Genomic DNA, 24,997 nt, shown 5'->3' with positions numbered 1-24,997 from the left:
ATTTTTTGGTTGTTTCCTATATTCATTTTTACTGAAAATGTTTTTAGAAATCCAACCAAACACATTTTCATCACCGTTTTTTATTTTCAGTGAAAATGAAAACAGAAAACAACCAAACCAAACACCCTACTTAATCTCCCACGCCAGGTTTCGATCAAAGTAGATTCATCTCCGACCATTGCCTTTCCACTCCCTTATGATTGCATTCATTCTATAGAATGCTAAATGCTCCTTACTTGAAGAATTTTCTCAAGTTGAGTTCCAAGGTGGCTGTGTGTTGGATCACTTGTACCAACTCTATGCTCACTACATCACATCATTTAAGGTTTTCTTCTATCAACAACTTTCTCCATGCTTCCGTTGTTTTTCTAGTTCGTTTCAGTTTTTTTTTTCAGGATTTTCTTTTCTTATTTTTTTGTTTGTTAGGATGATAGTTCAGGGAAGAGAGATGCTAGAATCTGCAAAAGGATTTCGTTTCTTTTTTCTGATGCTAAATCGTTATTTTGGTGATGTTTCTCCTTTCATTTTTATGTTGTTTCATTTATCTTACCTTTGGTTGGTAAACTGGTATGGCTAGGTTGTTCTGAACTCCTAAGTTCTCCGGACTCGAGGGTGCTGGTCTTTTCGTTGCAGTGTTCTCTGAACATGCTTGAAGGTGATACTGGGTATGCTCATGTTTGATATCTCAAAAATCTCCGCATATAGAATAAAACATTTCAAGGTTGTTATGCCTTGTTGGCTTGATGCTGACTTTGGTCTGTGGGTAGTCTTGTTAGTTGTTTGTCAATAGAATAATGTTATGTTCTCCTACCAATCCTCCCCCTAATACCTTGTAAGAAGTTATTAAATGAAAAAGTAATTGCATTTAATGTCTTGAAAATATAAAACACATTTGTACTTACCATACAAAGGATTAGTAAGTAGGAGGATTGGTAGGAGAATATAGTAGGGTGATTTAGAATTGTTCTTGTTAATATGGTGTTGTGAGTTAAACTTGCATACAACAGTTGCTTCTCGATTATAACCGTACTCTTGCTGCTTTTGCTCCTTGAGAATACAACTTGTATTGAATTCAGTAATTCCACTGATTTGGGCATTTGTTGGATCTATCAATTTTCTGCAGCGTCTAATATTTCTTCCCTCAATTTGCCATGTGTATGTGGAACCTGCATTAAATTCTTAATGTTGGTATTGGTTTGGTTGTGCAGGTGCTCAGTATGGCCATCAAGTCTGTTTCTATCTGAGTTAATACTTTCTCATCCAGAATTATTTTCAAATAAATCATGCTTCGAGGTCAGTTATATGTTTAAGAGTTTGTTGAATCTAGGAGCAATTTTAATGTTATCCTATCATAAGTGACCTTTCATGTGACAATTTTGTGATCATCTTCACTTATCAGAGAGGCTCCGTGATATATTTGTGCCCTTACAATGTTTGAAATTTTTGTGTGCTGTTTATAAATTTTTGTCATTTCATTTCTTGCTTTAAGATTATCTTTCAGCTGTTCTTATTATGCCTTGACTTAAAATTTGAAATAGATTGGTTCAGGAGTTGGCTTAGTTAGCCCATGTGAATGCTTCCAAGGTATGACCATCTATACTTGATGACTCATGCATTTACATTTTCAATGATGACATTTGTTCTACTGAAGTATGATGTTTTAGTTAAAACAAAGTGAAATTTAAACTAGAAAAAATAGCTAATTTAGGTTATATTATTGTAGTTGAATTTAGTCAACTCGAAGTTTTGGCTACTGTCTATCAACAGGTGATTTTAAGTGATGGTGACCTATCAACTTTAGCTAACATGTAGTTTAATTTGGAGTTGAACCACCTGAACGTTGAAGATGACAATGACATGCCGCAAAGAAACAAAAATCCAAACACGGTGAGTCTGAATTTGCATAGACTGTGTGCATTGGATTTTTCTTTCATATATGGATAATGTAATCCCCTCTGCATTCTTCTCTCAGGTTTTGCATATGATACTGAGCTTTTTGCTAAACTGCATTGTATGTCACTATGTGCTAAGGTTCTGTGTTATGCACTGATCCATGTTTCTCAGGTAAAATGCTTGTATCTGCCTTGGGAATCTGCATCAGAAAGTCAACTACAAGATATCATGCCAGATGTTGTGTGAGAATTCAATTAAGTTTTTATTTAACCTCTGAGACTTAATTTCTTATTATATTATTATTTTCAGTTTAGGTGCAGATGTGATATATGATCCAGTTTGCCTGCCACATCTTGTTAGAGTACTTGCCATGGTTTTGATGAATCAGACGAATTTGGGCTCCTGCAGACAGCATGCAAGTTGCAAGGGCCACTCTCCAAACATTGAACATGAGAATGGTGAACATAATCATGAAGATGCTATTAACAAATCTGATGGTGGATGCAAAGCGATTTATAATGATGGTAGTAATAGCCTGTCAAAGGAAGCACCGGTGGCTTATATTGCATATGTTATCCGGAATATTGAAACTTTCAACTATTTTCTCTCCCTAGGCATACAGGCTAACCTTGATATTGGGGACCTTACTGATTCATTGAAGCCGGTAAATCTCCTCTGCTGCATGAAATCATACAATCAAGCCACTGTAAGACTATTGCGTATCACCAGCAGTAATATACAATAACGATCATTTGACTTACTTTCACATGTTATCTTTTCCTTTTTAACTTGCAAGGTCCTAAGATATGGTGAAGTGATAGAGAAATATATGCCTAGATATAAATATTTAGTCAGACTTGCTAAAGATGGAAACTAAAGATTTTAAATTATACTTTGGTTTTGCTCTTAACCTATCCACTCCAACATTATTTCACATATTTGCTAAAAAAAATTCTCTCATAACAAATTCAGACTATCGTCATTTTATCTTTATGTATATACTTGATTTTATTTTAACTGTTTCTCTTTTCCATTCTTCCATCTTTTATCATTACCTCTAAACTAAATTTTATATTGTGAAAAAAAAAACTCATTAGTTAAAAATAATATTATATCAATTCTTCAATGAATTATAAATTTAAAATATAATTCATGTATTCATAAATATTTATTTATTATAAATTTTAATCAGAATTTAATTTAAGTATATTGACAACATATAGAAAGCTTTTTTACACTAGCAGATCATTGTGTATGCACTTTTTTACATTAATTGATAATCTAAATTTTTATCACACTGATAATATATAAAAATTAAGCATTTTTAATTATATAAAAATAAACATTATTTAGTTTATTGCACAAACTCAAGTATTAGCATATCATAAAAGCCAACTACTAGGGTCGGCATAGCTTAGTGATAGGGATTTAAGATAAGGGTGTTGCTAGGTGCACCCAGCACTTAACGTGAAAAGATAAAAATATCTTTGTATATTTTTAAAATGTTTTTGTGCACTCAGCTAATTCAGGTTGATCCGCATATGCAATGAGTTGATCTGCATAGGTTTTAGTTGATCCGCAGTTGATATAGATGATCTGCAAGCTTCTTACGAATTAAGTTGATGATCCGCAAGTGACTTATGAATCAAGTTGATTCGTAAGTCTTTTAACTTACGGATCAAGTTGATCCGCAAGTTGATATTTAAAACTTACGGATCAAGTTGATCCATAAAAGACTTACGGATAAATTTGATCCACAAGTTTCTTACGGATCAAGTTGATCCGCAAGTTAATTTTTAAGACTTACTGATCAAGTTGATCCGTAAAAGACTTTCGGATCAACTTGATCTGTAAGTCTTAAAAATCAACTTGCGGATCAACTTGATCCGTAAAGGGAGAAAGAAGGTAGGGGTAATTTGGCCATTTTCAAAGAATATTAGGTGCATCAACAATAATGTTAGGTGCATCTAACAACACTCTTAAGATAATATGCATTAGGTTTAAATTTGAGTGTCATTATTATATATATATATATATATATATATATATATATCGTAAAGCGTGTCCTTTCATATTTTTTTTTGCGTTTCTTTTTCGGTTGATAATAAAGACTAATAATTATGATGTGTGCATATTCTGGCACTACTTATATACTCAATTAGTGTAAAAGCATTTGACAATAGTAACTACTGTACAGGATTTGTATTGGGTTTTTAGAATGATATTATCTGTGATAGTAAGCAGACGGAACAAAATGGAAGTTGTGCCTTTTTTTCATAACTTGTAGTGGAATTAAAATGCATCACTTTATAGCCTCATATTTTGTTCCGTTTGATTTTTTTATAAAAAAAAACACTGAACACAAATAGAATTTATATGACTTTTTTAATTTTTATGTTCTGTTCCGTTTTAACATGTTCACTAAAGACTATTTGAATGATATTTGTTGATAAAAATTAAAAGAAGGTAAGGACAAGTTTGGGGAACGATAATTGGGCACAGACAGTAGATAACACGTGTCCGCAACGAACTAAGTGATGTGCGTTTCTTTACAGGTAGTGATTTTGAGAAAAGACATCGTACTCCAAAAGTTGTGGCAAGGAAATTTTATTGTTTGGTGCCTTGCATCATTAACAAAAAATAGCAGTGTTTATTTATTTTTCTGAATGGGAAATAGTAGTGTTTGATTTAAACGGATATTAATTTTATAAAATTGAATATGAACTATGTGTCAAGGCAATTTCCTTATCACAACTTTTGGAGGAGGATTCCTTTTCACAAAATCCCAAACACTACATCTATCTTCCAAAAAAAAATATTAATATAAACTAAATATGAAATAAGCATTCTGGGATGGAAACATGCTAGTCGTTTGTTGTCTTGTTACAAGCTAATTTTAAGATTTAGTATGTCATGTTTGAAGTTCTCGTCAATTCTAAAAGGTTTTATATAAACACAAATTATGGCATGTTTTTTAAAATTACAAGTCACAATTGTATTAACAAGAAGAAACTATTTTAAAGGTTTGATATGACCTAAAAATCTATTTACATTACTTTACAATGTCATTTTGTAAACTACTAGGAAATGAGGATTATGAAAGACAAGCCTCTTTGATTTAGAGTAAAAGCATATAAGCATTGATATTTCTCTTCTACTTAATATTATATTCTTTCTTATTTTATAGGTTTGATGTATAGATAATATTGTGGTGATCCCATACTAAAATTATCATCTTAAAATTTAGATTTTAACACTTAAAATTAAAAGTTAATTTATATAGTAAGGATTGTCTCCTTACTTATATTTTTAAGCACTATTTTTAATTAATGTGCAACTTAATTTTTTTCCAATGCCTAAATGTAATTTGTTTTGCTTCATAGTTAAATAGGATTAAATAAGCCAAAATAATTTAGCATTTAGTTATTTTATTGAAAATCTTCAATTTTTTTATTATTTCAAATTGGTGTACAAGTTTGAGTTCATTTTGACATCTTTATATATTAGTTGATTTATGTGCACTATTTATATATACTTGTACGGTAATATTTACTTTTCATGTATACTTTCTGAAACTAAATGATGTAAAAAAACTAAATAATTATACATATAATTTTAAAGAAAAAAATCAAGAAGTTCCACCTGTGTTTAGCCTAACTTAGTAAGTTTTTTTTTTTCAAAGAGAGGATAAACTAAAAAAATATAATGTATAACTATTAATCTATAACTATTAATAAAGATAATTATTTTCAGTGTACATATTTTTTTATTTTTAAACTATTCTTTAATATAAAATTGTAATTTTTTTATGAACCTTCAAATATAACTGTTGCCATTTCTTTTAAAGAAAATTATTATTACTATTTTCTTTAATTATTAAATAATATTAATAAAGGTACGAAGTGATTCTTTTTAAATAATAATAATGATAAACTAGGTGAAACACACTTGATACTTACCGAATAAAGCAATTAAGAAGATGAATTGGAAAACATAAAATCATTCAACACTTATCCAACTTTAAGACATTGTGATAAGATTTAGAATTGTTCAATGCGAATTGCCTTCTATGAAGATATATAGCTGTAGACTTTACATTACAAGAATAATAATTGGATAATACATCGGATTCTACGTGACAGTTGTCAAGAAGATATGGTTCCAGCACACGACGAAGACGAAGGCCTCGTAATAGTAATTAGTAATTAGTAAAGCTTTTCTCACCATTCTATCTTAATTAGGGTTCAATTTTTCTGTTTTCTCTTTTTCAGTTGTTCTTATACTTTCGTTCTAAACAACATTGGGTTAGGTTAATATTTGATTGTGGACTCACTCTATAAAAATAATAAAAATTATATAATTTTAAAGAAACAACACAGGATAATTTGAAAAGGAAAAGCAGATAAGCCAATTTCATCTTACTTAACTGTTAACCACCTAATTAACCCTTTGATCCATTCTCTGTCCTTTTTTTAATCAAAAACACCGTTTATGTTTATGCAATTGTAAGTGTTAATAAGTGGTTGCAACTACAAGACAAAAAGGCAAACTGTAAATGCATCACGTGTTATCATCATCTAACTTACTTTGAATTAATTACTAGACCGTAGTACTTCAGTAGTTACTTACTGGCTTACCATGTTTCTGACTTTCTGTTGCCTTTCATAGGATTTAAAAAAAAAAAAAACTTGTTTAATCTTTTGAGATTCCTCGGGATTTGTTGGTTCCTGTTTTGAGATTTTGACCCTTCTTTTTATATTCTGTTTTATTGGGATTCTCACTTTGAAAAGTGGCAATCCCAATCGATTCCATATTCTAGAAATCAAACTGAATCAGAGCTTAGCGTGGTGAACTCAGTGAGTGAGTGAGAGATGGCGGAGAGTGAAGTGGAGGTGATTCATTCTTGGTCTGCTCCAAGATCCCTCAGTACTAGTCTCATGTATTCTTTTTCTCAGGTATTGTACCTCTCACCCTCATCTTTTTCATGCCAATGTATTCTCTTGCGCTGCATGCAACACAAGGAACTAACAATATTGCATTCTTTGAGTAATGATTGTTAGTTTGGTCAACAAATGATTACCTAGTCTTCAGCTGATAGAGTAGTAATTAATGATTCCATCCATCAATTAATTGAAATCGAGCTTTGTTATTGACGCGATTACCTGAAAATCCTGTTTCTGATAATGGTGTTTCCATTTCCATGCTTATATCCGTGTGCTACACAGAGGGATGACATAGAAGTGCTTGATGAGCCCCTCTATGCAAATTTCCTTAGAGTAACTGGTCTTGATAGACCCTACAGGGAGGAGCTACTCTCCAAAATGGTATGTCTCAGAAAATTCAGTATTTTCTTAAAATTCTTCAATTGATTTAGTAATCTGGCTGGTCCATTCTTTTTTACTAGAGAATTCTGAAGATTGTGTCTTTTGAAAGTTCTAGACATTGTCCTTGTCTATTGTAGTATCCTCTTCCTATGCTTCATATTGAAAAATGTTGGTTTTTTAAATGTGACAGGAAGCTGATGGAGATAAGGTCACTAATGACATAATTTTTGCTCCAGGAAAGAAGAAATATAGATTCTGTAAGGTAAAGAAATCTCTATTGAGATATTCATTTTCTCACATAATGTATATATAGAGGAACATTATGATCATTTTTCTATAAAAAAAAAGAGCATTTACTTCAATGACAGGAGATATTATACCATTGACTTTTCATAGAGGTAAAAAAAGTTTATATTCAGTTTATCTCATGCTAATTTTGTGATGCAGTAGCTCTGCTGTAAGCCAAAGAAACTAAAGTGAGAAGCTTCAATTGGCACAAAAATAACATCATATACTGTTTTTTTTCAAAATTATGCTAGTAGTTTAGCTGGTTAGAAGTTGTTTTTGGTCTAGGAAAGGGCACAGTGGCCCATCACTGACATGGTCCCAAAGTAATTTTCACAGGGGTACCCAGGAGGAGGCAAAAGGAAACCGTTGAACTGTTCCAAAAAAAAACTACTACTAATTAGTTTATCTTGAGATTTTGCAATGTGTTATCAAAACCAACTTTGTTTTCTTCTAACTTCATTATTTATCATTACTTTTCTGTTTACAGCATATATCAAAGCAACGGTTACAAGGTTTGACAGATGATCTGATGAAGAAAGGAAAGCACTTCATTCTGATAAGAAATCCTCTTGATATATTGGTAAAATGTCTTTCATTGATTGTTTATCTGTCACTAAATCAACAAGCCAGTTTGGCACGTTGTTTCACATCTGCACATGTGGTATTGGTCCAAAAACATACAGATCTATCATCTATCTACATCAAAAAAGGTTGGCTTGTGAAAAGCCTATGAGCATCATGTTTAAGTAATGTATATAAGGTGCTGCAAATATTTCATTAATTTTTGTGATATTGGGTGGTTATCTATTTCTCTGGTTACTGCCTGATTATTCTTGTCTACCTCACCTAATTGTGTATGTCCAGCCATCCTTTGATAAGGTTGTCCCTCCATCTTTCTATGAGTTGGGTTTGGCAGAGCTGGTTTGTATATACAACGAGCTTCGTGAAATTGGAAAGGCACCACCTGTTATTGATGCCGCAGAACTTCAACAAGATCCTGAGGTATTATCTGGGGCTTTTTGAGTAAGCTTGATTATTATCAGTGAACAAACCATAAATACAAAATCACTTTTGTTTAGTTGAAATAAGACGAGATAGAATGAACTGAAAGTTTGTTTGGCAGTCACTATGAAAAGGGAATGGTCATTCCCTCCAAAATGGAGGGAATCATAATTCCATTATGTCCATAGTTATCTGAATTACAATTTTCCCTTGTATTTAATAGAAATTAAAAAAAATACCTCTATCACCTCATCCACACCATCACCTTTGCACCATCATTATCATCACCACTACTTGCTGTTGCATCCACACTTCCACAGTTTCACACTTACCTTACCACCACCATATTGCTTCCATTGCTGCCATAACTTCCTGGCCAACACCAACCCACTTCCATCCCAACCCCCACAGTTGCTGCCATTGTCTTCATCATGGATATTATTGTCATTATATTTGTATTGAGCCCGACCTAGTAATAATATTGTGAAAATAATTTAAAATAACACTTTAAATAAATTTTTTAATTATCTTGCATCAATATTATGATCTTGTTGATTTGCAGGCTACTCTACGCAGTCTCTGTAATGATTTGGAGATTCCTTTTCAATCTGCAATGCTCAAGTATGCAGATTTTTTTATGTCCCTTTACAAAGTTGAAATTCCCCCACCCCAATTAAAAACAAAGAGGGGAGGGAGGAACAAAAATGAGTTTATTATTAAAGCAAAATTCGTGCACCTGTACAAAGTGAAAAACACAATGCTTGTAGATGGATGATCTATGTATGATCAAAATTTGTCTTCCTTGCTTTCATGCTCCAATGTGCTGTTAATAATAGTGACTTAATTTTCTACATTTTCAACAATTATTTTGCAAACATACATAATGAGTTGACAATTCAATGACTTTCCAGGTGGGAAGCAGGTCCAAAGCCAATAGATGGCTTGTGGGCCCCTTGGTGGTATAAGTCTGTACATAAATCTACTGGTTTTGAGAAACCAAGAAAGTATCCCCAGGTAAGTGGTTGTTTTTATCATGGCATGGTTCCAATTTAGTTTCTTTTATGGAGAATCCAGGCTGTTATTTTGTTTGAGTTATTATAGTATTTTGACATTATTTGCTCCATTGCTTATTACGGTATTACTATTATTGTTTGATCTAATAGCAATTGGATGCAAAATTGCGTGATTGTTATGAACCCATGTTTGCTCTTCACATAACAATTTGGGGTATACCAAACACAGGCGACAAAAAATCTGACTAAAGTCAAACTGTAAATTTCTCTTGTTTTCAGCCATTTCCTTTTTCTCTTTATGATTTGTTGGAGCAAAGTCTACCCCTGTATAATATGCTACGACGCCATGTGAAGAAAAAGTCATCTCTTCTGAGCCCTCCTTTACCTAATCCTGATCTTCCTGTTCCTGCAAACGAGAAATTGCTTGCTTGGGTTGGTGATGAGATTGTGACACGTGATAGTGCAAAGGTAATTAATTGTATGACACTTAAAATTCTTCTGTATGCTTTGATATAACAAAGCTTCAGAGTTATACAGATTCTCATGGTTTGAAATTATTACCCTGTGATCTATCAGGTTTCTGTGTTTGATTCTGTTGTCCAAGGAGGTGACTCAGTTTGGGAAGGACTTCGAGTATATAATGGAAAGATATTTAAGCTTGAGGAGCATCTAGACAGGTGATGTCTCAAAAACTAACAAGTTGAATTGTTTATGCGTAATGCTGTCACTTTATTCCAATAATGGTCTAGCTGATTAGTTGAAATGCATAAATTGAACTAGTAATGTAATAAATTAAATTAAATGAGCATAAGTAAATCATGAACTACAATAAAGCTATAAGTATCACTGATATTTGCCAGCTTTTGCAATTTGAAGTTAGACTCTTGTTTCTTCTTCATTTGCATGTGTAGTCTCAGTCTTTTCTACATTCATTTTAGACATGCAATATGTGATATGCCTGCAGGATTTACTTCTCTTTTCCCGTAGAGCATCCTTACCTTTTAACATCGTGATTATATTATTTTTCTTTTTACTCCTGTGAGTCTTTCATATCATCTCACAAGGCACATACACATCTTGCGTCATCTCCAATAAATCATTGCACAAGGTACCAAAAATATGCTTGGTTGCATTTTTCAATGAGTAGTGCTATTTCATCTGAAATAGCATACTGCACCAAATCAATTTGTGTTGAAAACCACAGTTGCTTATCCATGATTGTTGGAACTGCAGCACTCAATCTTTTCCAGACAGTGCGATACCAGTATGGTGAGCTTCGGTGATATTAATGGCTGGCCAGTGTTGTGTTTTTCATATTAAATTTAGATAACATTTTGGCAAAAAAAAAGAGAAAGAAACTGACAACTATAAGAAAGAAAAAAAAACATCTGCTCATCATCAATGTGTTTTATTTCTAAAACATCTGCTCATCATCAATGTTGTTGACCTAATGCCCTCTTACATTTTTTGCTTCTTATTAGGTTATTTGATTCAGCAAAAGCTTTAGCTTTTGAAAATGTTCCTACTCAAGATGAGGTGAGTCTAAGATGCATTTAGTTCATCTATCATGTGTCACTTAAAACACCATTTGTCATCCCAATAGGCTGTTTGTCATATGGTACTGTTTTCAGTAAAAAGCAAAGTACTAAATGCTAATGTCTTCAGTCTTGTTTAGGCTATCATCATAATGAATGTTGTTAAAAAAAATTGCAGATTAAGGAAGCAATTTTCAGAACTCTAATTAGGAATGGCATGTTTGACAATTCACACATCCGGCTTTCTCTAACACGAGGAAAAAAGGTTTTTCTCTCTCTCATTTATCATTTCAGCTAAGTAATTTCTCCAAAGCTAATAATTCATCAAATTCTGTTCCATCTATCAGTCACATAACAATGCTCAGCATTATATGGTGGCTGCTTCATAGTTTTAATAATATATTATAGACTATATGCACAAAAAGGACTCTCAACCTGCTTCTTGATATTATGCAGTGTCCTGATTATTATATTGACCAGAAATCTCAATCATAATAGAAAGATGCAAAGGGGGTCTGCTGGTTTGATTATTCAATGAACCTAGTGTAAATATGAAATAAACTGAATTAAAGTCTGTTTCGTGAGTAGTAGCTTTATTTTATACCATTTGCAAAAGAAGTTATGAAACCATTAAACATATGTAATTCCATGGAGCAATTGTGTTTTAACTAATGTAAAGGAATATTCTGTTTCTCTAGGTTTCTTCTGGGATGAGTCCAGCTTTCAATCTTTATGGGTGTACATTAATTGGTAACTTCCTATCCCTTTTCCAAATAAGTAACATTCATGCTAGTATCAAAGTCGTTATATTCCTATAAGAATTTTTGTATACCAATTTTGGCATTATTGAGCAATTGAAGTTTTCAAATTGGCCCAGCAAGATTTGTTATATGATTTCTGTTTCTTCTTGGAAATGATCATACATTGATTGCACGCGTGACTATATTTAATGATATCAAAAGAAGAAACACCACCACCCTACTGTTGCATTAAATCTGTGATGACAGTGATTTTGTGGACATAACTAGGAAATTACTTTTTGTTTAGATATAATTTTGGGGATATAAGCTCACTATAGAGTTACAAATAAAAATCCAACAAAATCACAAATGAATCTCTTCATTTCATCTTTCTTTTCATTTTTCCTTAGCCTTCTATTCTGCTTTAGGCTCCTTTGGGACGAGGGCTGCTTCTCTCTGCTTCACCACCCCTGATAGAAGAATAGGAGAATGGTCAATGAACTGACCACCTATGAAGCACGACCACCTATCCTATTTTGAAGTGTCAGTGTCAGACAAGTTTCCGACACCAACACTTGTCTGACATGTGTTTGACATTTCTTATTAAGTGTCTAATTAAAAAATCATTTTTTGTCAGATCATTTAAGTTGACACTTCCATATTGATAGAGACACACTAATATTATTAAATAAGTAGTGCTATTTGTTACGAAAAATTTCCACATGAATTGCATGAACCTGGACATGGACGGATAGAATTCTTTTGAACCACAGTTGATTAAAAAAGTTTAAAAATATATACATAAGGTGAAATTTTTCAAAATCACATTTCATGTGAATTTTACGAAATTTCATTCGTAACAATTAGCATATCTGTTGTTAAAATGTATTCATTTTTAATCTTCAAAAATTGATATGTTCTTTTAATCTTTGATAAATTTTCACACTTGTCTTTAAACTAAGATCAAGCAAAAGCATGTAGTGCTAAGAATATTAAAATGTTTGGAATCATCCGTTGATGAAATTCCATGTTGGATACCTTGGGCTAACATGTTGATCTGTTAATTGGACTGGACACGATAATTCATATGAGCTAAAATTTGGTTGCTTAACCCTATATAATGTGAAAACATTGTGGTTCTGGAAGAGTGTCATTTGTGGAGAAATACAAGATGGCGTTTTCATGTGTTTTCATAATGTGTAAGTTACCTTGATTATCACTGATATTCAAATGGATAGACAATTGATACTAAATTGATTCTTCTTTCAATATGCAGTGCTTGCTGAATGGAAGCCCCCAGTATATGATAATACACGTGGTATAGTTCTTGTAACTGCTACAACACGCCGTAATTCACCAAATGTAAGTTTCTGATTTGTATACTTTTTAAAAAAAATATATGTATATGTTTGGGTTACTACTAATTTTTTAGTTCTATATTAAATATGAACTAATAGTAAACATCCAAGCTTTTCTATTATTATCACCTTAAGTGGCATCACTGTTTTAGAATCAGAGTTTGGGTATGGATATATAAAAGAAGAAAGAAAGGTATTATTTGAGTTAGCAATGGTGCGAAGTTGAAATCTCCAGAATACAATGGTCAAACTTGATGAAAGTCAATGTCTCTTGACTATATCAAATCAAACATCATATTAGGCTCCTAGTTATCTTGATGTTCTTGCATTTTATACATTCGGAAGCATTTGATTGACATGGTTTTTCCTTCAGTTAGTTTGATACCAGAATCTTAACATATATGCAACAACTTGCGTTTGTTCTTTCCCCCATAAATTGTAATCATATGGATAATGGAGATAGGGAGTAAAAAAGAGAGGTGCCTAAAAAAAGTTATAGTCAGTCATATGGAAAATGGGAGGAGTACAGAAAGAGGCTGAAAGAAATTCAAACCAAATAGAAAATATAAAGATGTGTAGTGGTGTAATGATTCTATAACCAAATTCATTGTCCTGTCCTGGTTTGAGTTGACAAAAGAAAGATTTATAAAGTATTTAATGCTATTTAGTTGAAGAACTTATTGTCATTATAATAATAATTTAAAGTTGCTAGTGATAGCTTATCATACAGTAGTAAAAGAACGAGATTTGTTCAAACCAACAAAGTATCTATTTGATTGGCATGCACCTTTAGTTTGATCAATAGACTTTGTCCCATCCCCTTTTGTTGTTTTCTTTACCAGAATTTGGATTCGAAGATTCATCACAATAACCTTCTCAATAACATACTTGCAAAGGTATTTTCCTATTCTCCTCGACATATTTACGTGTACTAATCAACCAAAATGTGTTAAATACTGTGATTGGAAGTGGATGATTTCTATTGTAACAGTGATGGTTGTTGAGTTAATTTGACAGGCTAATCCTTCGAGTAATTTCAATGTAGAGTATTGTGAATAATATTGTATTGGGAAAAGAAAATGCAGTTTATGTTTATTTACCTCTGCTATTATGATTTATTGTATGCAAAGAGACAGTGGACAATTAATTGCCACAGCTTCAGTTACAGCATATTATAATTCAATTGACTGTTACAAGCATGATAGAACTCATAATTTTATTGCACCTTGTCTTACTAGAGAAATGCTAGCAATACAATAACTCTTTTGAATACTTTTTCTACTGTTGGTTGAAATTTATTTAAAATCACAAATTTTTTAGTCCTCCTTATTTAGAGAGTCTCTCTCCTTAGTTTGTAGATTTTAATAAATTTTAACTAATAGTAGAGAATGTGTTAAAAAAGAGTGTGTTGTTAACACTCCTTTGTCATGCTAATATCCAGTCTCAATGACATATCTTACTACATTACTAAAATATTATTATTGGCCTAGTGCAGATTGAAGGCAATAATGCAAAAGCAGATGATGCAATCATGCTCGACCAAGATGGTTATTTATCAGAAACCAATGCAACTAACATTGTATGTCCTCAAATTTGCCCTAACTGTAAGGAGGGTCTTTATTGTTTTGCTGATTATCTGCTAGGGCTTTCTAGGTAGCAGGAGATGTTTCTTGGAGTCCAAGCTCTGGAAAACTGATATAAACAACTATTTTTTTTTTTTGAAAGAAAAAACAACTCATTAAGGATAACTTTGAGCTGATGACAAAACAACCAACTCAATAATGCATGGCTAAAAAAATGTGAAATCATCTCTTGGCAAGTCTCCCTATTTCTGAAGGATCACTATTCTTTTGGCAACAAGGTTCACTTGCAGCATAGAATGGTACAGAATAGAATGATTTGAATTACTTAAACTTATTTATTGCCCTTCTTTCTGCAGTTTGTTGTTAAAAAGGGCCGTGTTTTGACCCCTCATGCTGATTACTGTCTTCCTGGCATTACTCGTGCAACTGTAAGTGTGTACACTCACCCAATTGTTTTTAAACCAATTTTTGTAGATACATTATCATTTATGTTGAGACGCAATGCAATTATAAGATAAAACCTGAATGCCAATTTCATCTGTACGTAGTACTTTTATGAAGCATCCTATAGTGTGTTTGGAAACCCGTTGAGAAGTAAAAACATCACATTTGGGATGTGGTATTTATAATTATTAGCTTCTTATTTTCTCGTCTGGGATGTGGAACCTAACACACTATTATTTTATATACTAGTGTCATTGTGTTGGCAAAGAAAAGTTATTTTTGTTGTTGGAAATGAAGTAGATGAATAGAAAAGGTTAGGTTTATAATTTCAGTAAATAAATGCCAAAAGAGTTTTCCCTCCTTAATATTGTAAATTATGTTTATCAATGAAGTGTACTCCAGGATTGATGGAACTCTTCTGCTTCACAATTTTAGGTAATGGATCTTGTGGTGAAAGAACAATTAATCTTAGAGGAGCGCCGAATCAGCTTGTCAGAAGTGCATACTGCAGATGAGGTTCACATATACAATTTCAAATATATATCTTCTCTCTCTCTCACTATATATATATATATATATATATACACACACACACACTGTTACAAGTTACACTAACTTTTTTTTACTGAAGTTACACGAACTCTTAAACAATCAAGGTATTATATAGTTATAGTCCATAGTCGGGTTGGTGTAATTTATGGCAGTGTTAGTTGATCTCTCCTTATATATTTGGTCCAATTTATGTTGTTATAACTAGAAGACCTGTCTTGAAGGTATGGACGACTGGAACAATGGGAGAACTAAGCCCCGTAAGTGCCTTATTATACCTTATCAATTGAATCTTATTATATATTGTGTGAATGTGCTGCCGGGTATGCATCTAGAATACTTCACCTGTTGGGCTGATTCCTTTCATAATCAAATGATTGTCAAACCTGAAAAGAATGTTGATTGTTATATATTACTACGATGTTGATTATCAACTTTGTGTCCAATCAACTCTTGGATTATGATTTATTTGTGTTACTGGCAAGAGCAGATTAATTAGCAAGGATAGGACAAGCAGTAAGAACATTGGTTAAACTGACTAACTCTGCATAGTGTCTTTTAGATAATAGTAGTTAGATGGTATGAGATTAAATTAAACTTCATTGGATATCCTATTTAGGTAGTGAAGGTTGATGGTCGCATAATTGGCAATGGAGAAGTAGGACCAGTCACTAGAAGGTTGCAAGCTGCTTATAAAAAGTTGACAGAACAGTCTGGTGTACCTATACCAACCTATCTTAAGACTTGAAAGGTAGCACTAACAATTTTCTCTTCTGCTTTTAAGCTAATGCAAACATTTTTAGACTTTACCACACCACACTTTTTTGGTCTTAATGTTTTCCATAATACCTATTTTCTTTTCATCTCTTCCAGACTGCAGTTGGAAGTGAGAGGAAATTGCTGCTGTACATTACTAAAAGCTACATATATGGAAGCATTTTTCCCTCTCGTATTAATTAATAAAATAGTGAAGAAGACCTTTTTCTCTCAGTTTTTTTGGGGGGAAGGGGGTATATCTAAATAAATATAGTACAATTTGCAAGTTTAAAAATGTAATTTAGTACAAATTTTATCATCGTCTCACGTTTTGCAACTTTTCGACAATAAATATCAATTCTCATGCGCTGTATTTCAGAGATGCAAGCGAAAAGTAGATAACGGGGATATGTGTTGTGACTTGTGAATTATGATAGAGAATTCTGTTCGATTTCTAAAACTGTACGAGTAGTGGATAGGAAAAAAATATTTTTCCATCCTTTGAGGGATTCAAACCCAATTTTATTCAAATCAACATAATGTTGATACTATTAAAAGAATTGTTTAGTAGCAAAAATTATTTTATTAATATATACAATTCTTTTTATATGCAATTTCATTTATGTTTGTTTTTCTTTTTTGCTTAAATGTTACTTTATAATTAAAATTTAAAAATAAAATAGAAATTATTTTACATTCTCTATTTCTCTTAATTTAAAAGGAATGATTCTTGAGAAATGAAATAACAAAGAGGAAGAGGAGAACATGGCAGAGAGAAGAGAAGTTAACTTTTTTTTTTCTTTCTAAAAAATCAACCATCTTACTCAAAATATCGATTTTCCATTTCCTTTATAAAAAATTTAAATTACTAATTTTTAAAGAATTTTCAGTAAATTTTTTCACTCAATTTTTCTTTTTAAGAAAAAGAAAACTCAAAAATTTGATGTTTGAACTTACAAGATTTTTGTTCCTTTATCCTCGAATATTAAAATTATTTATTTATCCTTAGAATGTTTAAAAACTCTGAAAACTTCCTCACATAAAATTTATACAAATTTAACGCTTTCTTTATTTGATAGTGGAGAAAGTTGTATGAAAATTTTGACATTTTTCTTATATTACTTGAGATATGCTGACGGCCCTGCACAATGGTTAATGACCTAACTTATATTAAGCTTAGGTCAGGTTTTACTTTTCTAAGAAATAAACTGGAGAATAGTGTTTGCTCCGGAGAATGTTTTATTTGATACCTTTTATTTTAAATCATTGATAAGTATTTTAATGATATTCATTAACTTGCTATAATCTAATGTAGAATTAATATTGAATATAAGATAAAGTTAAAGAATATATATATATATATATATATATATATATATATATATATATAATATAATATATATAAAGTAGAAAAGGCATTGCTCTATCTGCATTGCCTGCCGATAGTACAAGGATCAAAATGAAAGGAACAAAATCCTATAACCTTGTCCTTCGCAGCTTTATAGAGTGAGGAGTATGAGTTTAAATGAAATAAGTTATTCATAAATTATTTTCAGTTTAATTTGTTAAATGTTTAATCAAGTTAGTTTTCTTAGCCTCACAAATAGGTTTATATTTTGGATTTAAGTTAAATTATTTAAATAAATTAAGCTAAGATTGATATGAATAACTTGTGTATGTAACTAAAAATTATAATTTCATCAGTGTCTTATAAATGATCCCACTCTGATTTTCACTAACTTAACTGAGTGAGAAGCAACTAGTAATCGTGTGTTTTTTTCTTGGTGTACACCATTGGAGTGTTTTTCATCCATTTAATAATGCTGTCCCGTCAGCGAATTCGTCTTTTGGGCCCAACAGAATTTGGGCTACAATAATTGAACTTTTCTGAAAAGCCTCATTATGACACAGCAAGAAAGGGTGTGTTTGGGCCAGCCTCAGTTAATTTGATTCTCTTTCTCTTTTGGCGTTGATTGTCATGGGAATGAAGGAGATGATGTATGTCATGCCTGCACAGCATTTAGCCAGAACTAAGTAATCAACTCCTCTTTGACCCGATCTTCTGTTCCCTTGCTCTTTGTCCATTTTAGTATTTTATATTATTGGTATGGATTATTCTTCATATTGTTTCAATTCCAAAGAAAAAGGGGTCACTTTTATTTTGCTATAGTTAACAACTTCATGATGAATTCAACTTCGACATTAATCTCAAAAGCCATTCAACTGTTTCATGTGGACCAATTCAGTGTAGAATCGCATTCACTTCGTCCCCTTCAATTATTAGTTTATTTCTCTACTTTTATGTCCTTTCCCGTTATGGGGTGATTGTCATCGTTCTAATAAATTGCTTTATGTCTTTTTACTTTATTATATTTTTCTATCAAAGAAAGCAAGAAAGTCACTATCTTGTGTCTCCGTGCTAGTATTTCTTTATAGCTTAACTTCAATTCAACTGTTCTATGCTGCAAGGCACCTATCTCTTCTTTTCGTATGTTTTCTATTTCCCAGCTGCAACCCAACCCTATTCCTTATGTCTTGGTATAAACGGTACTTAAGTTAACAACACTTTTTCGATCGATCACAAAATAAAAACAAAGCAAAAAAAAAGTTAACAACCCTTTTGCTTTATCTACTTTATTTTCCTTGAACAAACTTTTAAGTACATGTTTGGAAACGATTATTTTGTGCGGATCGGACGCTCTCTCTCCATGTCCGAGAGCTGAAATATGCAGAAATAACTCTTTCTGGCTTCAAGAATACCAAACACATTGCAAGTAAGAGAAACGCTTGTAGTAATGTTATTTCCATCACACTTTTTTTTACATAGTTTCTTTATTGTTAATTAAAATTTTCTCTTCAAATAGCACGAGAGAAAGAGAGAAATTTGGGTTGGAATCTATGTACGCAATGTTCCGCGCAAGAGAACAGGAAGATGCAGACAAATGGGTGTTATAGTTGGAATCTTCTAAAAGACAACCCTGGAGCTTCATCAACAACCAATGAATTATTATTATTAAATATTTTGCTGGAGTTCACAAACAGACGCTAAGGCCCTTGTACCTTACATTTAGAATCTGACATTTGAAAATAGGGGACGGGACCTAACATATATTGTAAAGGACAGTAAAATCTGCAAAGGACATAAATCGCACTATCATCCTCTTATCTTTTTACCGTGCTATACTTATCACTATTTTTTATTTAATTTTCCTATGAAGATAATAATAATCATTTTCATCTGACACTACTTTATGCACAAAGTTCAAATGTGAATGAATTAGACTTCATGTGACGGGAAATTGACTACTATATCTTGATTCTATCAATAAATAAATAAAAACAATTGTTTATTTTATAATTTGAAGGCTCTGAAGATTCTGGGAGGTAAAGAAGCTTGTTTGAAGATTAATGTTTGATGAGATAGATTTGTAAAGCTATAAATAGCTCCCTGTACTTTTTTTTATTTTGACAACCAGTAATGAGAAATAATCTATTATCTTCATTTCAACTTAATAGCATCTTAATGCTATTGACAAACATAAAGAACAAGTGATAGACTTTTTCCTGGTTTCAATTAAATAAGGTGTACAAATGAGTTCTCAGCGTGCCAATTAAGTCTTTTAAAAAAAAATAAAAATAAAAAATCTTTTGATTTTTCTCTAATGGTAAAAATATTTTATCCTTCAAAGTGAATATAAGCAAGTAACTTGTCCATGGGGTTGAATTTTTACGTTTTTGTACTGATGTTATCATGCTAATTGAGTCTGTCGGATGGAACTATCATGATGAGTTTATGCAATGGAGCTTATACCATGATGACTCACTGACAGATACTTGATCCAGAACATCCTCTTATAAAATTGGAAAAACAGGTAGTTGAACTACAAGATCCTTATAATAAAATTGGAAATATTAATGTAGTGTGTCATTATTATTTTGGATTTGAATGAAGAAGGGAATTCTCACTTAACCAAGTGAAGGAATAGAACAAGGTCTTAAAATTGAAAAAACCGAATAGAAGGAGATCATAGTTGAAGGGCCATTTCTTAATAAGAAGCCAATAATCATGTCCAACATTCAAGAACAAATCATACCTCAAACCTTCAATATATTCATGCAAAAGGTTTTGAGTACTGAATGGAAGAAATCAACGAAGGGAAAACTCTTTTACCTAGACAAGTTACTGTTTTTGTTGACTCAAATCACATTTGCTTTGTGCTAACTCAAATCACTCAATGAAAATATTAACCACAAAAAGGTCTTCGCTCGCTTTTTAACAATAGTTTAAAATGTATTTGTAACTTTATCCTTTTCATTCTGCTCTTGAAGATATTCGATGGCCCCACCACAACACAACTTTCTTTTATTTTTTCGCCTAGGAATTCGACTACGAATATCGTACTACTTGATGGGGCCATTATTTTGTTTTTACCTTCAATGCCCTAATCATTTGCATTTTTCATTAGTTATTAAAAATATTGTAGACTCAGAAAGTGAAAAAGAAAAACAATGAAGAATGATCCCTATAATATAACTCACCTACTTTTCCGCAACAGCCACCATTAATCACTGCCCTCCTATTTCTTTTTCTTTTCTCACTCTCTCTTGCCCTCCCCGTCAACAGCTGTCATGATCATGTTTTGCTTCTGAGAATTATGTGAACAAGAATGAGAAGACTCCTATCCCTGCAAATATTTTGAGTTGCACTCTCTTGTAAATCACTATCATTTGTTTTTTATAAAAAAAAAAATAGAGAGAATATCATTTATATAATATTAATATTTTTTATAGTGAATTTATAGAAGAGAGAAATTGAGAAATGTATAAGTAATGTCATGAAATGAAATAAAGAAAAAAGTGAGAGTAATATTTACAATATATATATATATATATATATATATATATATATATATATATATATTATGAATAACATTACCTTATATACGTTGGTATAAGAAAAAAATACCTTATATAAAATTTTGAGCTACTTAACATACTAGCTGTTTAAAGATTCAACTAATAAAAATTAACAAATTAGTCATTAATATTTATCAATAAAAAAAATTGCTTAAAGAAGAACAATATCCCATTAGAGACAACCTATTAATCACGTTAGAGTAGACGCACGAGATCTTAAGTTGAATCTCGATCCTTATTGATAATGTACCCTAAAAATAAATAAAGAAGCAACACGCTCACTCATAGTTCCAAAATCGGGTCCGATCCGGCCAAATCACACTGTTCCAATCGGGATCAGGTGGTATAACTGGGTCGGTTTAGTTATTGGACCGGTCATGCATGTGATCCTGACTGGTTTGGGATAAATCCGTCGACCTGGACCAATTTTTAAAACTCATTTCGCGTAAAAAAATAGAAAAAAATGCTCCAAAAAAACTCGAGACTTGTGTAGTTATGTTATTAAATTATTATTTGTGGATTTGTGTTATCAACTTTAATACTTCAATTGTTATTTTGAATTTTGAAGTATGAATAAATTTTTTTAATTAAATAATGTTAGTTATATACTTATATATAATAGATACATATATAATTTTGAATTTTTTTAGTATATTCTGGGCCAATTACTGGCCCACTAGTTGGATCACTGACTTACTTGTTGGAATTTTTAATAAACCTTATAAAATATCAAATGAGTATCAAAACACATTACATCATATTATCAAGAGGTTTTAAGGAATATTTGGATCTATAGAACTTGTGATCAACACGCAGCAGAATCTTACCGCGGTCACGAACAATTGGTTTAGTGACCTTCCTCAACCAAATCACCTTCTTCCATATGAGACATTCGTTTTCTCTTTAGATGGGGAGAGGAAAAACTATTTCTTGATTTGATGTATTGAGGACCATAACCATGCCTTAGGTTTTAACCTATTAGGGTTCTCATTATCCCCTAATGAGCCAAACTGGTTTCCGCTCATTAAGCCCATATCAATTTTCTGTTGGTAGTCTAATGGGTTCATTGAATTATATCACTTTATATTGAACTCATCTAAATGTAAATAACTAATATAATATGTAGCCCATATTAATTAATTAGGAATTATAAAATTCATAACAATCTCCTACTTGAACTTCATATTAACCTTAGACATTTATATCACAAAATTCTTTAGGCGCGCAATAGTATGTTATTTACTTTTAGACTCCTTTTATACAATTTGGTCCATCACATATAGCAAAAGGAAACCATTACAGTTTTCATCACAATTCAGTGTGACTAAGTCATAATGATCACCACTGTTACTCATACTCGATGACATAGATCAAATATGGATAAGCGGCATGAAAATTGCATACAATGTGATTTTAATCATGTTTATTTTCAAATAGTTCAAATTTTATTCTTTATAAAGATCAATCCAAAGTGTAATACAAATATTGCACACAAAACAAACTCAAAATAGAATGATAAACATCATTCTATTATGAGCATATCACGGTACTATCACAAATTTATACCAACCACATGAATATCATAAACTATCAGACTATCACCGATTCATGAAGAAAAAACAGTTGACAAAAAAAATAATAAATTATTCATATAAGACAAAAGACCATTGTCTTATTACTAATTCATATAAACAAGATATATATATATATATATATATATATATATATATATATATATACATGAAATTGTGTCACGTACAAAATACCAACTTTGTATTTGACGTAAAGAGTTTTCAAAAACCTTATATGTATAAAGAAAAACAAAATTTGTTGCTCACGAAATATATATTGTTTAAGAAAATCAATGTCGGATACGTAGAACCTTTATCCCAAATTATGTAAGCACACGCGACACAAACAAAACTGTGTACAAACCCATAAATCCAATGTAGAGGTCTTTTATTCATTTGAAAAAAAAGGAAAACTTTACAATCTTAACACATAAATTTACGGGTTTTACAATTTTATTGATCGAAATAGTTTCTCCCCAAAATAAAATTAGGGTTCATATAACTAAAACGATCCAGATATAATACATATCAAACAACTTTAAATCCCAATAATCTAACAGTAATAGTGGCTCTGATACCACTTGTTGAAATTTTTAATAAGCGTTATAAAATAACAAATGAACACAAAAACACATTACATTAGATTATCAAGAGGTTTTAAGGAATACCGGGATCCATAGAGCTTGTGATCAACATGCAATAGAATCTTACAGTGGTCACGAACAATTGGTCTAATGACATTCCTCAACCAAATCACCTTCTTCCTTATGGGACATTCGTTTTCTCTTCATACGGAGAGAGGAAAAACTGTTTCTTGATTTGATGTATTGGGGACCATAATCATACCTTAGGTTTTAATCTATTGGAGTTCTCATTATCCTCTAATGAGCCAAACTGATTTCCGCTCATAAAAATCATATCAATTTTTTGTTGGCAGTCTAATGAGCTCATTAAATTAAATCACTTTATATTAGACTCATCTAAATATAAATAATTAATATAAATATTATAATATAATATATAGCTGATATTAATTAATTATAAAATTCATAACACTACTAACTCACTACCTCAACTAAGTCACTCACCAAACCGGATGTCATAACTTTGCTCTCACTTTCTATTCACCATTTAATTGTGCTGAGAATATTACTTAAAAAATGATATAAGTAGTTTAATTAGTTGAAATTTGAACCACTAGGTAGTTTAATTAATGGTAAGGTTTGGGTAGTATATAGATATTCTAGATTTTAATCTTGTTGTCATTATAAAAAAATAAAAGATTAAGGAATCAATAATTATATATATATATATATATATATATATATAAAAGATATTCTATTATAAAAAATAATAGGTTAAAAATTAAGGTAAAATTATATTGTTTTGATACGAGTTCACAAGTATGAAGGCACAATTTTGCATAATATGAATAAGATCATTTAACTCGGTTACATGTTTTAAAGTTAGAATTCAATACCAGTAAGTTGAAATAATTTCAATAACGTAAAATTATATTGGTAAACATGTTTTATAAAAAAAAAACTGTTTGATTTCTTAATAATTTCCTAAAAGACTCTTGGTTAACATTCTTTAAATGATAAAAGGAAAATATTTTGCTTATATATAACAAAAGTAAAACAACAATAGTTATTTCTTTTATTTGGATAATACTACATTTTAAAGACACATAACAAATAAAAATAAAATGTAATTGATCTCAATTATTTAATATTGAAATATAGATGCATGAATTTATCTGTAGATTCCTGGATTCATCAGTTTAGTCAGCTTCCTAATGATGATAAGGATGGACCGTTCTTCGTTCAGTGTGAAACATGAAAAAATCGACCCATGCAGAGAAAATTAAGCTCTTAACCTGTGGTCCGCAACGCAACGTAACGTTCCCATCTAATACACAGTTCCACATGTAGAGCACACGGGTCTTCTTCCTTTCGCTGCAAGTCCATAACAGTTTTTCTTCTCCATAATATAATCAATGCACAATTGTTTTTCATTTAATC

The 24,997-nt window shown here is 31.4% G+C and overlaps 2 protein-coding genes across 2 annotated transcripts; both read left to right on the top strand.

The window, feature by feature from the left end:
* Window positions 1-218: 218 nt before the first annotated feature.
* LOC114405335 (putative protein N-methyltransferase FAM86B1) lies at window positions 219-2,659 on the top strand. The gene is given in 8 exon segments (XM_028367916.1): window positions 219-288; window positions 578-665; window positions 1,209-1,293; window positions 1,539-1,558; window positions 1,560-1,584; window positions 1,768-1,887; window positions 2,065-2,135; window positions 2,203-2,659. Coding segments are annotated over 8 exon segments (915 nt in total). The 3' UTR covers window positions 2,639-2,659.
* A 3,880-nt stretch (window positions 2,660-6,539) lies between these two features.
* LOC114407627 (branched-chain-amino-acid aminotransferase-like protein 2) lies at window positions 6,540-17,045 on the top strand. Its single transcript, XM_028370806.1, has 20 exons — window positions 6,540-6,848; window positions 7,119-7,217; window positions 7,408-7,479; window positions 7,993-8,085; window positions 8,370-8,507; window positions 9,070-9,128; window positions 9,419-9,521; window positions 9,800-9,988; window positions 10,097-10,197; window positions 11,002-11,056; window positions 11,234-11,320; window positions 11,754-11,805; window positions 13,072-13,157; window positions 13,996-14,049; window positions 14,649-14,732; window positions 15,093-15,164; window positions 15,616-15,696; window positions 15,954-15,989; window positions 16,349-16,480; window positions 16,603-17,045. The coding sequence occupies exons 1-19, from the start codon at window positions 6,765-6,767 to the stop codon at window positions 16,475-16,477; spliced, it is 1,674 nt and encodes a 557-aa protein (XP_028226607.1). The 5' UTR covers window positions 6,540-6,764; the 3' UTR covers window positions 16,478-16,480; window positions 16,603-17,045.
* Window positions 17,046-24,997: the final 7,952 nt, after the last annotated feature.

This window comes from Glycine soja, chromosome 3, assembly GCF_004193775.1.
Source record: "Glycine soja cultivar W05 chromosome 3, ASM419377v2, whole genome shotgun sequence".
Classification (NCBI taxonomy): Eukaryota; Viridiplantae; Streptophyta; class Magnoliopsida; order Fabales; family Fabaceae; genus Glycine; species Glycine soja.
This window is presented reverse-complemented; position numbering and strand designations above follow the sequence as displayed.